The sequence below is a fragment of the Artibeus jamaicensis genome, unplaced genomic scaffold (genome assembly GCF_021234435.1).
Source record: "Artibeus jamaicensis isolate MK-2021 breed Jamaican fruit bat unplaced genomic scaffold, CSHL_Jam_final scaffold_614, whole genome shotgun sequence".
In the NCBI taxonomy this organism is placed as follows: Eukaryota; Metazoa; Chordata; class Mammalia; order Chiroptera; family Phyllostomidae; genus Artibeus; species Artibeus jamaicensis.
In genome coordinates, this window is record NW_026522050.1 from 139,919 (window position 1) to 157,076 (window position 17,158).

The following is a 17,158-nucleotide window of genomic DNA, read 5'->3' on the forward strand; positions in this document are numbered from 1 at the left end:
TATTGCTCTTTCACATTAATAGTTTCAGAGCTGACTAACCATTAATTGCTCCAGATTGTTTACCCTTCAGTTCCCCTAAATAAGATAAGGCACAGCCAGGGGATATCTGTTGTCCCCATTCCTTTTAAAGGAGCATATAATTGTTCAAATATGGAGAAGGCCTCCCAAGTGTTTCTTGGGAGAATGTTTAAGGTACTCTAATTCTTTATGTCTCTACCAACTCAAAGAAAGGAAAGACAGAGAATCAGATAACTGTTGAAGAAAATGTAGAATTCAGCTGTCAATCATAAATCTGGGCTACAAATAAATCAATAAAAATCTGTAAACCAACATAAAAAAATGTATCCAAATAGGATCTGCACTGGGAATCCATTTTTATTTTCTTTTCCAGGAGATCCAAATTTAAATAATGGCATGTTTCAGTGGTTCTCAAACATACCTGCCAATTAGGAACCATTGAGATTTTTTAAATATTACAAAGCCCAAGTGACATCTGTTATGAACTGAATTGTATCCCTCAAAATTCTCATGTTGAAGCCTAGCCCACCATGTGACTGTATTTGGAGGTGGGGCCTTAAGGATTCAATGAAGTATAAATGAAGTCATAAGGGTAGGACCCTAATTTGATAGAGCTGGTACCCTCACAAGAAGAGGAAGAGATGCCAGACAGCTCTCTCCAGATATGTACAGAGGAAAGAAACAGTGAGAAAAAAAAGTGACAAGACACTTTGATCTTGGACTTCTAGTCTCCAAAATATAAAAAAATAAATTACTGTTGTTTAAGCCACCTGACCTGTGGTATTTTTTATGGCAGCTCATGCAGACTAATCCAACATCCTAGACCAACTAAATCAGAACCTTTTGGAATGGGACACAAATATTAGTGTTTTGGAAGCTTGCCAGGTGATTTAAAATCTGTGCAGGAAAGTTTGGGAGTCAATGTTTTATTGCATTTAACTTGGAACTGTGGTTCACCTAGGCATTTTTTTCCGTAGGTGATTTATACAAAAATAAGAATCAAAACATCAGTGATTTATAGACCCACAACAAAACCTGCCTCAAAAGTCATCTGGAAAGGTGTCACCCTTGATACGTCCTGAGAACAGCTGGCTTCCTCCGAAGTCCCGTCCAGGTTGGCAGAGAATCCGGGCAGTATAGATTGCATTTCTGTGTGAGAAGAAACAGCAACAAAATAGAACAAGCAGTACGGACAACCACCAGAATTTTTGGAGTTGTTTATTAAACTTAAGAGCCAAGAAGGCTTTTCCCTGGTGAAAAGATTATCTGCAATATTTAAACTATGCCTGGAAACAGCTCTGCATCAGCAAATTGCTTGAACATTTAGAATTACATTATAAAGACATTTAATCTCATGTTTTCCATTTTTCTCATTTGTTAAATCATTTGTGTTTTCAATTAATTTCCACAAGGTCATATCCAGTGCCAGAAATCTTCAGAGCTGATAGCTCTATCTGATATTCTTGTATTTTAATAAACAAATTCATTATTTAATAAACATAAACCTAGTAAATGAGCTTATTTAGAACCAAAAGCAGAAAAATTCAAAAATGACCCTCTCTGGCATTTACCCAACACGGTATGTTGTTTATGAAGGTAATCTTTAACAAAGAAAAGCACATCTTGCTACTTTAATCCATACATTAAGCACCTGGTGTGTTTCCACGGATTAACTCAACTACGTTCCCGCAAGGTGTCAGCGAGCCCTGGGATATCATCATCAAAGACACCTCACGGGACGCACCACCATTCTTCCTCTCTGTACCCTGGCACTTGTATCACAAATGGAAAAAACAAACTTCCCATTTTATAAAATGCCATCCTTTATTCCCTCTCTACAGTATTACAAAGGAGAACTAAATATGAATAATAGATATCTCAGTCTCTGCAAGTTCTACCTTATGAATGAGGTTGACAATGTTAATATTATACAAGAACCCAACTTCAAATATGTAATAACATGCTATATCCCAAAATAACAGCACAACTTTCTCCTAAAACATGCATACTACATACTTAATAAAACTTTTTTAACCACCTCAAAAAGCATGGACATTACCAAAATCAAGTTCTAACTATCAATCTTAATGAATATTTTTCTTGCCATTAGTTTGTTTTTTTAATATAATTCAGTCACAAAGCCCAGGATAACATGGCAGCAAGGTTATGCAACACTGAAGTTTAATGAACTTGGCACTGAACCAGGATGCTTTGCAACAGTCTTCTGACAAGGGGGGAGAGAGCCAGAGAGAAACACTGATATGAGAAACATCGATCAGTTGCCTTCCATACACACTTCAACCCGGGATCAAACCCGCAACCTTTTGGGGTGTACAGCAATAACACTCCAACCAACTGAGCCACTAGCTCAGGCGTGTATTTGTATTTTTTAATCCTCACCCGGATATGTTTATTGATTTTAGAGAGAGAGGAGGAGGAGGAGGAGGGGAGAGAGAGAGAGAAAGAGAGGAAAGGAGAAACATTGATCAGTCGCCTTCTACATGCATCCTGACCAGGTATCAAACATCAAATCTTGAATGTATTTTCAATAGTGAAGTACAATTAGATAAATTTAACAGGGATAAAGAAATATTAAGGAAGCAAAAGACAACAAATTCATTTATTTTAACTTCTTTTGATCTTCAGTTAATCTTCTCTTTATAAAATCTTGACATGTATTATGCAAATATGGCAGCAAGAGATTGTCTAGAACATATCAAAAGCTTGAAGATTAGGCGTAGATTTACCAGGTACCAGTGACCTAAGCGAGTCCACAAACTCTTCCTTACTTCTAAACCTGATATATGAACCTGAGGTAACCCTCAGTTCCTTATCTCTGAACAGAAATGGTGATAACACTGAAGTCTGACCTACCTCTCAAGATTGAATGAGATTATGTTTACAAAAGGAGCTCCTGGAAGAGTGTTAGATATGTACAGAGCCTTAAAGTTGCTGATCTTGTACGATATAAAATTATAGTAGATTTTTAATCTTTGAATATGAGAACCTCAGATTTAAAAATTTAAAAAGAAGCCAGACATCCAAGAGTTTACCATTGTGAGTTTCTCACTTAATGCTGAGCAAGCCTGGACCTGTCAATCTAACATATAAAAAGCACAGCTCCTCATTGCCTTTCCCAACAAGTTAACAAAGACAACAAAACAAAACTAACCACTAAAAAAAGTCTCTGTGATGCCAAAAGGGTGAAGTACAGGAAAAAAGCAAAAACAGAACTGTCATAACCATATCCGCAGTAAAGCTATCTCCCCTACTTTCAAGGCCTGGTATTCTTTATTTTTTTAAAAAATTTTATTTATTTATTTTTAGACAGAGGGGAAGGGAAGGAGAAAGAGAGGGAGAGACACATCAATTCTCGCACACCTGCTACTGGGGACCTGGCCCACAACCCAGGTGTGTGCATGACTAGGAATTGAACCGGCAACCCTTTGGTTCCAAGGCTGGCACTCAATCCACTGAACCACATCAACCAGGGCTTAAGGGCTAGTATTCTTATCTAGTGTTTTGAATTTTTAAAAAATTATATCAACAAACATGGGAATGAAAAGATATTTATTTTTTATTGATTATGCCATTACATTTGTTCTATTCCCCCCCTCTGTTCCCCTCCACCCTCCACACCCCTCCCCACCATTTCCCCCCCTTAGTTCATGAACACGTGTCTCAAGTTCTTTAGATTCTATATTTCCCATACTATTCTTACCCTCCCCCTATTTTCTATCTACTGTCTATGCTACTTATTTTCTGTACCTTCTCCCCGCTTCTCCTTCTCCCACTCCCCTGTTGCTAATCCTGCATGTGATCTTCATTTCTATGGTTCTGCTCCTGATCTAGCTGTCCTCTTAATTTGCTTTTGTTTTAGGTGTGGTTCTTAATAACTGTGAGTTTGCTGTCCTTTCACTGTTCATCTTTTTTATCTTCTTTTTCTTAGGTAAGTCCCTTTAACATTTCATATAATAAGGGCTTGGTGATGATGAACTCCTTGAATTTGATCTTATCTGAGAAGCACTTTATCTGTCCTTCCAGCCTAAATGAAAACTTTGCTGGATAGAGCAATCTTGGTTGTAGGTCTTTGGTTTTCATGACTTGGAATACCTCTTTCCAGCCCCTTCTTGCCTGTAAGGTCTCTTTTGAGAAATCCACTGACAGTCTGATGGGACTCCTTTGTAGGTGACAGTCCCCTTATCTCTTGCTGCTTCTAGGATTCTCTCCTTCATTTTAATCTTGGCTAATGTAATGATGATGTGCCTTGGTGTGTTCCTTCTTGGGTCCAACTTCTTTGGGACTCTCTGAGCTTCCTGGATTTCCTGGAAGTCTATTTCCTTTGCCAGACGGGGAAGTTCTCTTTTATTATTTGTTCAAATAAGGTTTCCACTCGTAACTGTTCCTCTTCCCCTTCTGGTACCCCTATAATTCGAATGTTGGAACGTTTAAAGATGTCCTGAAGGTTCCTAACCCTCTCCTCAATTTTTTGAATTCTTGTTTCTTCATTCTTTTCTGTTTGGTCATTTTTTCCTTCCTTCTGATCTACTCTCTTGATTTGAGTCCCAGTCTCCTTTCCATTACTATTGGTTTCCTGTGCATTACCATTCATTCCAATTAGTTTAGCCTTCATATGTTCCTCTAATTTGTGACTAAAATCAACCAGTTCTTTGAGCATCCTGATCACCAGTGTTTTGAACTGTGCATCTGAAAGTTTGGCTATTTCTTCATCGCTTAGATTTATCGGCTCTGGGGCTCTGAGTTGTTCTTGAGCCATGTTTTTATCTGTTTGTGCCTGTTACCTCTGAGGAGCGGAGCCTTAGTTGTTTACCAGGGCGGGGCCACCCAGGTCGCTGGTTTGTGACACTATATGTGGGGGGCGGGGTCAGAGAGGGTACAATGGCGGTCCTCTCCACTCTCCCCCACCTGTTTATCTGAGTGGAAATGTGCGAGCCTGCCGCCCTGTGCCATGCGGTCTCAATGCTCACCTCTTCACTGGTTTATCTGCATGCAAATGCTGGACCGACCACAGACAGCCAGCCGCGCCTCTTCCCTGTGTCCACCCATCGCTAGCCCGCACCTGGGATCCGTGCCTTCGGCTGCCTGTGCACCTCCCCTGTCGGGGATCTTTTTGGCCAACCCGCTCCGCTGCTGGCTTTGCCCCTCTTACCAGTTTAGCTGAGCATTTCATTGTTTTCAGACTCCATATTGTCGATTTTCTGTGTGGTTTGGTTGCGTTTATTGTTGTTAAAATTTTGTTGTTTTTAGATTTGGTTGTGCGCAGATGCAAGATATTTCCACCTACGCCTCCATCTTGGCGGAAGTCTCCAGATATTTTAAAATATTAAAAAAATAAATCAAATGAGTAGAGGAAGCAAGAAAGAAACAGCAAAATAAATAGGACCTATAATATGGCTCTTTGTATATTCCCCCATCTCCTCATTCTCTTCTACTTCTAGCCTCTGGACCTGGGCAAGAAGGACAAACTAAAACTATCATGTTTCACCAAAGAAATATTTATGATAGAAGAGGTTCCACATAAATGGATAAATATATAAATATATTAATATATTTCTACATAAATAGACAAGTATATGATGCAGATAGTATCTATTAATATATAATGAAAATTCTTATACACAATAATTTATGTATCTTGATGGGTACCATCCTTCAAAGTACAGATTATTCTAATGAATGGAGGACCTCAAATCTGGTCTGAGATATTTTATTCTAACAAGCGATCAGTAGGAACATAAAACTATGTTTAAATTAATATGTAATTTAATATATTATAATCATACAGTGTAAAAACCAGAATTAACAAAAATTTTAATTACATTAGAAAATGGAGAAGGCCCCCCAAAAAGCCAAACATTTTAAGCCTGGAGAAGTATGAGAATGGAGGTGTTACACAGCAAGTTAGTTTTCAAGAAAATGAACCCCTTTTTAGACATGTTGCACATGATTTTTCAGAGGAACCCTCAAAGGGAATAATAGTCTAATTGATAAAGCCAAATATGTCAATAATATAAAAAGATAAGTTTCATCAGCATAGAAAGGATAGTTAAAGCCTCAAAAGCAGAAAAGCTATCTGAAGTAAACGTAGAATAATGAAGGAGAGAAAGACATATTGGTGACTGAACTTCAGGAAATATCTGCTAAGTTACTGAATGAAACACCTTGAACATTCATACCTCCATTATAGTTCTCATCGCACTGTGTTTTCAGAGCTACCTCTCCCTATGACTTCCTTGTGACAATAAAGATTTACTGTATAAAAGTATAACTAGTTAAGGACCAGAGAAGAAATAAAACAAAAAAGAGAACACAAACCATTAGCGAGGTAGGAAAATAAGAGTTTTGGGCTATTGTTTATTAATCCAGCATAAATAAAACACCCAGAAATATGAGCCTGTTTATATAGCAATTGATCTGAAGTATTGCAGATCTAGAGAAAAATTACTTTGATATATAACCCTGACAGAATAGATTGAAGAGTAAAGAAAACTGCTCTTGGATGGCTTTACAATGCACAGTTCCCCTGAAGAGACGTCAGACCTTATTTTAGGTAGAGAGAAATCAACTGAGCAATGAAGCAGACAACACAGTTAACAAACTGAAATCAGAGGCATACTATTGATTTTGTATAGGTATGTAATTCTTTACATCTACAAATCTGATAGTTAATGAACCAGCCACCAGAGCTAATTAAAGAATGCAAAGATTGTGAATGGACCAATTTACAGCAGCTTGCTAATCAGGTTACAGGAATGCTAAGTAAACAACAACAGAAATAAAAGCAAAATGAATGATGCATAAGCCAGAAAGCTAAGGGACTCAAATTTTGATTTTGGACAATTTCCTTTGTGAGTTTCAATAAGTCATTTCTGTTGCTAATTAGTAAAAATAAATAGCATTAGTGAGTGGAGATTAGTAGTATTAAGAGACCTAACGTCCAAAGAGAAGACAAGGTAAAGGTGGCTACTATATGTGATTAAATGGATTTTTATTGTGTACTTGATGTGCAGTACTTCCTCTTTGCACAAAAGCCACCTCCACTTTATTACAAGAGTATAAAGATAGATTAAATAAACATGCATATAATTACTTTGAGCTTTTAAATAACAATTAAAGTCACCATGGAACAGTCTAACATCTGTATTAGCATAATAAATAGGTGGTTATTCCATAAACTATACTCAACTCACTATCTTCTCTCTAGTATTAACAATGATAATAAAACTGTTCCCTTGTTTTTACACGGGTTTTCATTGTTTCAAAGCACTTTCACAGACATTAGCCAAAGGCAGCATTACGTATGATCGGGCCACTGATTGTACAGGCATGTTAAGTATAGGTTTATGTTGCAGGAACTACTCCTAACCTCCTCCCTGGTGCTAATAACATACTGCCTTTCTTTCAAAGCACCTTCACACAGGCATATTAATTGGAGCAGAGACATTAAGAATGATCTTTCCATTCTTTGCATTATCTGAAAGAAGAGAACTAAATATTGATACATATATTTAATGATTTTGAGGCAGTCAACTCATGATTGTTAAAGTTGGATTTAGATTTCCCAGAAGTCTCACAATCACAGCAAACTCTCCAGGACAATAAGCTGATTCTCTCATTCTTCCAGGGATAAGTTTTGGGAGGCAATAGAATTAAGTGACTAAGATATTCTTCATATCCTCTATAAAGGAAGAAAACAAACAGATCTTGTTGACCACTGTAACTCCTCTGTAACGAGTACAGGTTCAGTGCACAGTAAACGCTCGGTAAATCACTGTGATAATTTTTACAGGGGGAACATTTTACCCAAGCTTGCACAGAATATCTGATATGGAACTAAGAACAAAAATCTCTATTTTTTGTCTTATGACTATTCCTCCACAATTACTGTTTTAAAACACTCCAATGGTAATACATGTTATAACATCTATTTTATAACATACATTTCTAATGTAGCTTTTTGGTTGTTTCCATATTCAATATATAACATATTTTCTTAAAGCAGTGATAAATGTAAATTTAAAAAGAAACCACCACAATCTACTTACGTTCTGAATTGAGTTGGGGAAATTTTCTTTAAAATAATTTTGTAAAATCTGTAAATAAACCATTCATCAGGAAAAGCCAGGCTTGTTGGGTAATACTTATAAACCACACAACCATAGAAGATAAAAATGAAAGCACAGCAGTTCTCAGATTATATTAGTCTCCTTAAAATAAATGTATGTCTTTTAGCTTGATCATTCTTAAGTCAAAGAGAAAAACTTCTAAAACCAAGATCACTGAAAGCTCCTAAGTCATACCAACTCTGGCATGGTGAAAACAGTATATATAGTAGTCAAATCATTTATGGCAGAAGCATTTTCCATGCATTATTTCTTTGGGGTAGATGACAACAAATACTTCACTAAAAAATTTATTTTGCATCTGGGTAAATTTTTCCTGAGGTTGTATAAAGAGTAGTAAGAAAAGCTACAGTGACCTAGGTCTTTTCCATGCCTGAATCTGTACAATTTTATAGATCACTTTTCAGTAGGACTGCCAGATCAAATACTGAATGGAACATACTAAAACAATTATTCACTATGTATCTGAAGTTCAAATTTAAGTGAGCATTCTGTATTTTTATTTGTTAAATCTGGCAACCCTAGCTTTCAGTATTAAGTCTGTTTTAGAAAATACCAAATTCATTACCAGGAAGAGATTTAGTCTCATGGAAATTGGGTAATTTTTTACCTTTTAGAAATGTCTTGCAGACCAAACCACCAAAAATGCTTCCTGCAGAAGTAACTGTAAAAATAAATAAGTAAATAAGTAAAATATCACAAATAAAACAATTAAACTGATTTTATCTAAAGAATCAAATGGGAGCCTGAAAACACTGCTTACAGACATGACATAAAAAAGGTGAGCACTACAGCCCTGACTAGTGCGGTTCAGTGGGTTGGGTGTTGTTCCACAAACTGTGGTCACCAGTTCAATTCTGGTCATGGCACAGGCCTGGATTGCAGGCCAGGTACCTGGTTGCGGTTGTACGAGAGGCAACTGATCAATGTTTCTCAATCAGACAGGTGGTTGCCTGTCTTGCATCCTCTACTGGGAATCTGGCTGGCAACTCAGGCATGTGATATGACTGGAAATGGAACCCATAACCCTTTGGTTTACAAGCCAGCACTCAATACAGTGAGCCACACCAGCTAGGGCCAAATAAATAAAATCTTTAAAAAAAAAAGATGACAACTACTAATGAAGTTCAGTCAAAATTGGAGGAGCAAAGAAAAATTATGAAGCTAGCATAACTATTTGGGGGTAGAGTAACTTCTTGGGGATGGCAAGTCTAAATAGCAAGTCTTTTCAGCTACATTCAATACCAGGACTGCCTCTTTGAATATTACTACTCCTAGTAAAGGAGGATTATAGGAAGACTGCAAACTGTAGCTAATAACCAAAGAATATCATGCCAATAACCCATATTCCAGTATAAGATTCAGTTAAAATTTTTGGCCCCTCTTTTAACCAATCTACCCTTTAGTAGAAAATACTAAATCAGTTAAGAATTCTCTGTACCTAGAGTTCTAAATCTGAACATTTGGAGTAATAATTCTTCATGGAAAGAGGGTGAGGGATGAAGTATGAATCTAAGAAGGAAAAAAGATAAGAACCACATGAAGGCTTTTTTTCAAATTGAATATCCCTCCCCAGGAGGAATGTGACTTGATAGTTGAGAATCTAAGAATCCCTGACACAGGAACCAATAAAAATATGTCTATCCCTCAAGAAATGTGTACCCTCCAAGCAGGAAAAAGGTCCAGAATCACTGGACTAGCGTGAGAGGCAACCGCATACTCTAAAGGTGTGCCGCCCAATGGAGTAGCCACTTACTATGCATTAAATGAAATGAAATGAAATGAAATTCATTAAATTAAATTAAATGAAAATGAAATGAAATGAAATGAAAACGTCAGTTCCTCAGTCACACTAGCTGGCCACATTTTGAGTGCCCAGTAGCCAGGTGTGGCTAACGGCTCTGTACTGAATAGCACAGAGGTAAAATATTTTCATCATCACAAAAAGTTCTATTGGATAAGCAATGCCCTAAATTTCCAGATTTTGAACAATCTAGATAAATGGTACACGCTTCAAAAGGTATGAATTCAAGTAGTATAGAACATTTAATAAAAGACAATCGTCTTTTTAAAAAAGATTTTATTTATTTTTAGAGAGAAGAGCAGGAGAAAGAAAGAGAGAAACATTGTGTGAGAGATACATCACACCCCCTACTGGGGAGCTGGCCCACAACCCGCGTGCCCCAACTGGGACTCAAACTGGCCACCCTTGTGTTTTCAGGCCAGCATTCAATCCACTGAGTCACACCAGCCAAGGTAAGGCAATCATCTTTTTTTTCTTAGTGTTCCTTACAGGGACACCCTGGTCCGAACTCAAAGGAGAGTGGATCATTGGGAAAGGGATAGAAGGTGGCAGCAGGCCTGTATTAGTGACCAGTCAGGAACTAGAACATTAACAAGACGAAAACCTGTATGTCTTGCAGTGGTCCATGATATTTCTCACCTGCATGTCGCACTGTTCTTTCTAATACCTTTTCTTAGTCTGAACAACTATCATCTCAACAGCTGTTGGAAATGGGTCACTTTCGGTGTACGTGCTCAAAGAAAGCAGTCATTCTACACCCCACCGGCCCCCAGTTTTCCGCTATGCTCGTGGTCTCTGTGCTGCAGTGCTGTCCTTCAAATGCAAAGATGACAGCAGAGACCAGTTTGTGGAACACATTCTTAAGACAAGAGCATTCCCCAAAATTTCCTCTATAGAACAGAAGATGATCTTTAAAAAAAATTTTTTTAAGAGCTATGTGGTCACATACGTTTGGGAAGTGTCATACACAGCCCATTTGGAACAATTCACAGTCCATGCTGGTTCAAAGAACCAGTACAGGTTCACAGTACAGGTTCAAAGAAGATCTAAAGTAATGAAACTTTAGATTCCACTTTGTCAACTATATGATTGTCTAGCCCCTACACTGTACACCTGAAACTAATACAAGATAATGTTGAATGTAAACTGTAATAGAAAAAAGTAATAAAATAGTGAAACTCTTTGATTTTAACCAGCATTCTCCAAATTTAAATGACTACATAACTCCTTTCTCGTTAAGTCATAAAAACATCCTAGAGTGCACATTATGAGAAACACTGCAACAAGCAGTACTTGTTAAAGCCGTCAACGATTACTGATGGAAAGAACCATACAGTCATCTCTCAGCTTCTCAGGATGAATCATTCCAGCAGTAAAATTTGCTGGTTTGTTGTGTGTTGAATGTTGTGCCTCCAAAAGAGATTTTGAAGAGCTAAGCCCCTGTACTTAGGAAACAGGGGCCTGTACTTATTACCTTATTTGGAAACAGGGTCTTTGTGGATGTCATCAAGTTAAGATGAGGTTGGACCGGATTAGGGTGACCCTAAATCCAAGTGGTATCCTTCATAAGAAGGCCACGTGGAGACACAGACACAGATTAGAACAGGGGAGAAGGTCACACGAAGACAGAGGCAGAGACTAGAGTGACACGTCTACACGCCAAGAAATGCCAAGGGCCTGCGGGAAGTTAGGAGAGAGCCATGAAATAGATTTCTCCCAACCAAATCTACTGATACCTTAATTTTGGACTTCTGGCCTCCCTAACTGTGAGAAAATAAATTTATTTTGCTTCAAGATATTTTGTTTCTTGACAGACCACAGGCACCATGTCAGATCACAGACACCACACCCCACTTTCAAGTAAAGATGGCAGATTGAACATACATAATCTCTTTTACTTCCTCCTGAATCCTGAATGAAGCAATAGAAATGGAATTTTTTTAAGGGAATAAACTACAAGGATAGAGAATAAGACACAAAGACAATTACAATAAAATTCTAGAAACTGAAAAGCAGAACTAGTGGGAAAAGATTTAGGAAACCCGACATGCTGAATTATAAGCCAAAAAATGAGAAGGCCAAAAAACAACTCAAAGTATACAACAAAATCCCCAAAGACTCAGGAATGGCAATATTAGAAACTTCTGGAAGTAGGGTTGGGGTAGGAGCTAAAATAAGAAGAGTCAAATAAAAAAATTAATTTAGGACGTAAATTCATTTTACTTTAGACCCCCTCCTCCATTAAGCATTCTGGGGGCTGGCCCTCCCTAACCTTGGTGGGGGTGGGGTGAGGGAGGGCCAGTCCCCTGGTTCTCTACCTGGTTATTCCTTAACCAGGTAGAACATGGGTCTCTGGACTGAGACGAGAACCAAAGCTGCACTAAAAACAAATGGACTGAGAGAATGTAAACACTGAATGCTGGGATATCCAACACCACTCTTACCCCTTAATCCCAGAATGCTGGCAATATGGCTTTCTATCAACCCGGTGAGACAATGACTTTATGAATTTTTTTAAATCTAGAAGGATATATATTTAATGTTATTTAATAATTATCATAAGGGGTGAGATTACTGGAAAGTCTCACCTTCCATAATATATATTTCTGTAATGTTGCAATGCTTTATGAAAAGCATGTATCACCTTTCCTCCTTAATGCATCAGCTCAATGCATCAGCTTCTCTCAAAAGTTCAGGCAAAAAAGACAAAAGAGTAAGTGCCAAGTGGAAGACATGTGTATTTTCAAACTAACTGCAAGTTATGATTATTAAAGTATACACTATTAATTTTACCTTTTCGTTTTCCTTTATTTTTTGGCTCTTTTCCAAGCACCAAAGGGTAGACATGAGAGAAAAAGGAGGTAAAATTCAATGTAATAAAATTTTGCTGTGAAAGAAGAGGTTAAATGCAAAAGCAAGAGTGAGATTGTTTCTGAGTAATTTTACCTTGAGTCAGTAGAATAAATAATCCTGTGACAAGAGTCAGTCCACTCACCTTTCCTGAATAGCACATTTGTAAATCTATCATCAGATACTTATTACATAATCATTTAAGTTTTTTAACTATAGAGCAACCCTGAAGTGATAACATGATAAAAGATGACTAATTGATTTTTTAAAATAAACTGTAACATAAATGATGACAAAGATAGAAAATCAACATCTTTTTCTTCCTCCACTTACTAGTTGTTACACAATGAAGAGTATCTGCCTGGTGCTTAGAATTTGATGCTTCTATGGAAATCACTAGCTGTCCTTCTAGCAACGCTCCTTCTGCTGTTTCACACTTCCAGTGAATTATTAAGTATTTCAAAATCTGAAAAGGGCACAATTCAAAAAAAGGGGAATCTTTAGAAAGCTTGGTCATAAATTTGTATGATACAGTTAATAATTCTGATTTTAAAAATAATATTCTTGCGTATAATGTGTCAGATTTACATTTGTTCAAAGCAAAGCATTGTGTCTAAACAGAAGAAACAATTTAGGGAGGTGACAAGGTGACATAAGAAAGGAGACAATGAAGTTCAACACAATGCCCAACAAGACAGAAAATGGGACATTAAGTTGCTTTATGCAAAGGATAAGTCATCTGGAAATAATAATTTGAAAAAATTAAGTGGGAGTTTGTTTTTCCTGTTTCCTTTTTTCTTCCCATATAAAAGCCAACATTACGTTATGAATCATCTTTAACTCTCATCAAATCGACATTTCTGAGGGTCAGAATACCAGTTAAGAGCACCGGCTCTGGAGTCAGATGCCTGTTTTTGAATCCTGATGCCCCTAATTCTAGCACGTGACCGTGGGCACGTCACTTGTCTGAACCTCAGCTTCCTCATTCATAAAAATGAGAACAAATCTACCACATATGGCTGCTGCTGATCGTGCAAAATACTTGATACAGTGCCTGGAATATAGTAAACGCTCAATAAATGTTATCTATTATTCCTAATAAGGTCATCTGCAGTAAAGATTGAACACAGAATTTCAAGTCGAACAGACCCCCAAGATGTCTGGTTAAAACATTCCATCTTGATGATACAGATTAGAAATAAAATATACTGTATTTAATTTCATTATTATTTATGAAAGTAGACTCTCACTTCCACACTAAGGTACCATGGGGAAAATGGTCACCCCCGGTGTTTTTAAAGGCAGGGAGATCTCAGTGAGAGAACGCCAGAACCAACGTCCTCGTCTGCACCAGAGTTTATAAAGGCAGTTTCCCGGCAGGTCTGCAGTTACCACTTCCCTTCACACGTCCTCTGACTCCCCGTGCTCCCTCTGGTAGCATTTTCCCGCAGTTGCCTCGTCCGTAGTGAGAGAGCAGTTGGGAATCCAACACGGGCCCGGGGTTCTATCCCGGGTTCTGAGAACGCTAATCCTCCGACTTTCCCGGATGACGACCGAGGCAGCGGAAGAACTCAGCGCGTTCACATCAGCCCCGCGTGACCCGCGCTTCTATTCCACCCGTCTCAGTGTCCCCCGCCGGGGGCTGAGTCTAGCAGGTAACGGCTGTGAACGTGCTGGAAAGCGCGAACCACTGCGGCGCCTGCGTGCCCGGTGCTCAGCCCCGCCGTCCAGAGCAAGGACCGACCCCCGGCCCGCCGGGCGGTGGGAGCGCGGTGCGGCCCAGGCGGGACCTGGGGAGCCGCCGCACACCGGCCTCGGCGCGAGGGCCTGCGCCCACTTTCCCGCCCTCCCGCCCCGCCCGGAACGGGCCGCTGCGCCCCACCCCGGGGCTGCGCCTCCCTTCGATCGCCGCCCTCCCGGCCTGGGAGGGGGCCCCGCGCCCGGCACTCCGGCTCGGACCCGGGTCCGCCAACGCGGGGCCCGCACCGCCACTTCCGGGACCTCGGTTTCCCCAGCGGAGGGTGGGGGCGGCGCCAGCGCCCTTGCGGCCGGCGGCTCCGGGCCGCGCCCTCGGCGGAGCGAGAGTCCTTCCGCGTGGCCCGGCCTCGCGGCCCACGCGCTCCCACGCCCGGCGGCTCGTGCGCTCCTCACAGCGCCGTGGGCCGCCGGCCGAGCGGCCCCGAATCACGTCCTCCCCGAACCTTCCTTTGCCACCTCAGGCAGCGCCAGACCCCTCCGCCCACACTTGGCGGTCTCCTCACAGAGCCCGACTCCTCCTCACACACTGTCCTCCTTTCTCTCCCCTTCCCGCATCACCTCGCACACGGCCACGGCCACGGCCACGGCCGACCCCTCCATCCTGCCCTAGGATCGGCACCGACCCTCGGCCTCCGGGTGCCAGCCTGGGCTTCGAACTCCGCCCGCGCCCACGCGCGGCCGCACCACGTGCGAACCCGCCCCCGGACCGTGGCGCCTGCGCACTAGACGCCGCACCGCCCCCCGCCCCTGCCCAGGCTGTGAGCCACCCGGGCCTGGAGGAGCCAGCGGCAACTGCACAGAGCAGCCGCGGCGCGTGGGCGGGCAGGTGGGCGAGCCGCCCGGCTAGGGAAAGCCCGCGGGCGGCGAGCGAGACTGGAGGCGAGCAGGAATGAGGCCAGGCCACGACACCTCCCTCCTCTCGAAAGAGACTTTCCCACGGTCCCGCCGAGGTGCAGCCCTCAGCCCCGGAGAAGCGGCTGGCGGGGGACTCCGAGCCGGTTCTTGACCCCCCAAGCAGCCTCACCTTCTGCGGGGACTGCTTCAATGCCCCAGACCTACCTCTGGGTCCCAGATTTAGCAAATAAAAGTGAAGGACAGACCGTTGGATTTGAATTAAAAATTTTAAAGCAAAAAAAAAAAAAAAACCCTTAAGCATATGTATATCTCGTGCAGTATTTGGGACAAACTTAGATTTAAAAAGTTATTTGTTCATTTGGAATTCAAAACCGGGCATCCTGTATTTCCACTGACAATTTGTCCCCAGCATGTCCCCAAGCCTAATTCCAAGGTGCCCAGGCAGGAGCTGGAACCTGGACCCTCGCCCCTAGGGGAATAGGCCCCTCCCCACGTTCGACTCCGCTAAATATACCCAGGGCAGGACCGGGCTTTCCTGGGCTCCACTGGCAGGAGAAAGGCTAGGGTTTACCCAGCGTGTTCCCCGCTGAAAGGACGGTAGTCCTCCAGACTCCAGCTGCAGGGTTCCTTGCAAGTTCAAGGAGGGGCGTGGCCAGGGGCGGGTGGGGGACGTCGGTGAGCCCATTTAAATGGATGATCTGGAAGCCAGAAGAAAACTGGTGAGAGATTCCTGCCTGGCAGAGAGTTGCCCAAGGAGAAGGGTGGGACGGGGTGTTGGCTGCTTTCCTTCAGGGAAAATTCTTTCACCGCAGCTCCGAGCAGCCAGGATTGGACAGAGCAGGCAGGGGGAGCTGGCAGAGTGCCTGCCCGGCGCACAACCTTGGTGCTACTTCAAAGAACAAGTCTACTGAGACCCGCATCGTAGCTTTTTAGAGTCTGAGCTCAGCGCTGTTGATCACTCCCCTCAGCTCAGTTGCTCACAGGTAAACCTGTTGGAGAAAGGTGGCTTTTATTTCTACAAAATTCATCATAATACGTCTCAGCTTTGATGAGCTGGCATTTGGGGAATCATTGGATCCTTTCTCGCCCTTCTTTCTCAATTGTCCCCTTTAGGAAGGGGAGTTGTCAAAGGGAAGGCAGCTAACATTTATTGAAGGATTTCCTGTTATCAGACTGGCTCTTTATATAAATGTTTAACTCTCGAAATATCTAATGAGAGATAACTTATCATTATTTGATGTGTGAGAAACCAAGGTGATGAGGATGACTCTTTAAAATATTTCCCATGGCGCAACAGAAAATGCCCCACCTTGAGAAAGGCATGGGGAACAAAGGGTGGAGAACAGTTGCCAGTGTCAAAGTATTTCAGGTAAGTTGGTCATCTGGCTTCCAGCCCTTGTCCTTGGAGCGAGCCTGGGAGCAAGCCTTGGGGGTGAACGTGCAGTGGAACACACATACCATCCTAGAGGCGGGGAAGCCTAACAGAAGAAGCCAGGGACACGGCTCCCCACCCCTCCCCCCAGATGTAGGCCGAATGGAAGTAGGGAGCCTCTGGTACCAGCACCTGCCGTCAAGGCGTCCACAGCACAGGCCCCTGTAGTCAGGCAAGGTTTGGCACAGGCTGGGCATTTCGTGGGCGTCTACTCCATGCTAACGGGTCTTCACTTCTTATTTATCTTAAGTAACCTTCCCAACCTTGTACAGGAGGTGGTGTTGCCATTTTATGCAT

General features: G+C 41.5%; 1 protein-coding gene across 1 annotated transcript in view; it reads right to left on the reverse strand.

The window, feature by feature from the left end:
- The window catches only part of CUNH11orf80 (chromosome unknown C11orf80 homolog), a 55,042-nt gene extending 37,884 nt beyond the window's left edge, over positions 1-17,158 (reverse strand). The window contains exons 1-5 of the mRNA XM_053659033.1: positions 17,125-17,158; positions 15,944-16,056; positions 13,150-13,282; positions 8,773-8,826; positions 1,058-1,167 (exon numbers count right to left, since the gene is read on the reverse strand). Coding sequence (XP_053515008.1) covers positions 1,058-1,167; positions 8,773-8,826; positions 13,150-13,282; positions 15,944-16,056; positions 17,125-17,158 — 444 coding nt within the window. The remainder of the gene's footprint in view (positions 1-1,057; positions 1,168-8,772; positions 8,827-13,149; positions 13,283-15,943; positions 16,057-17,124) is intronic.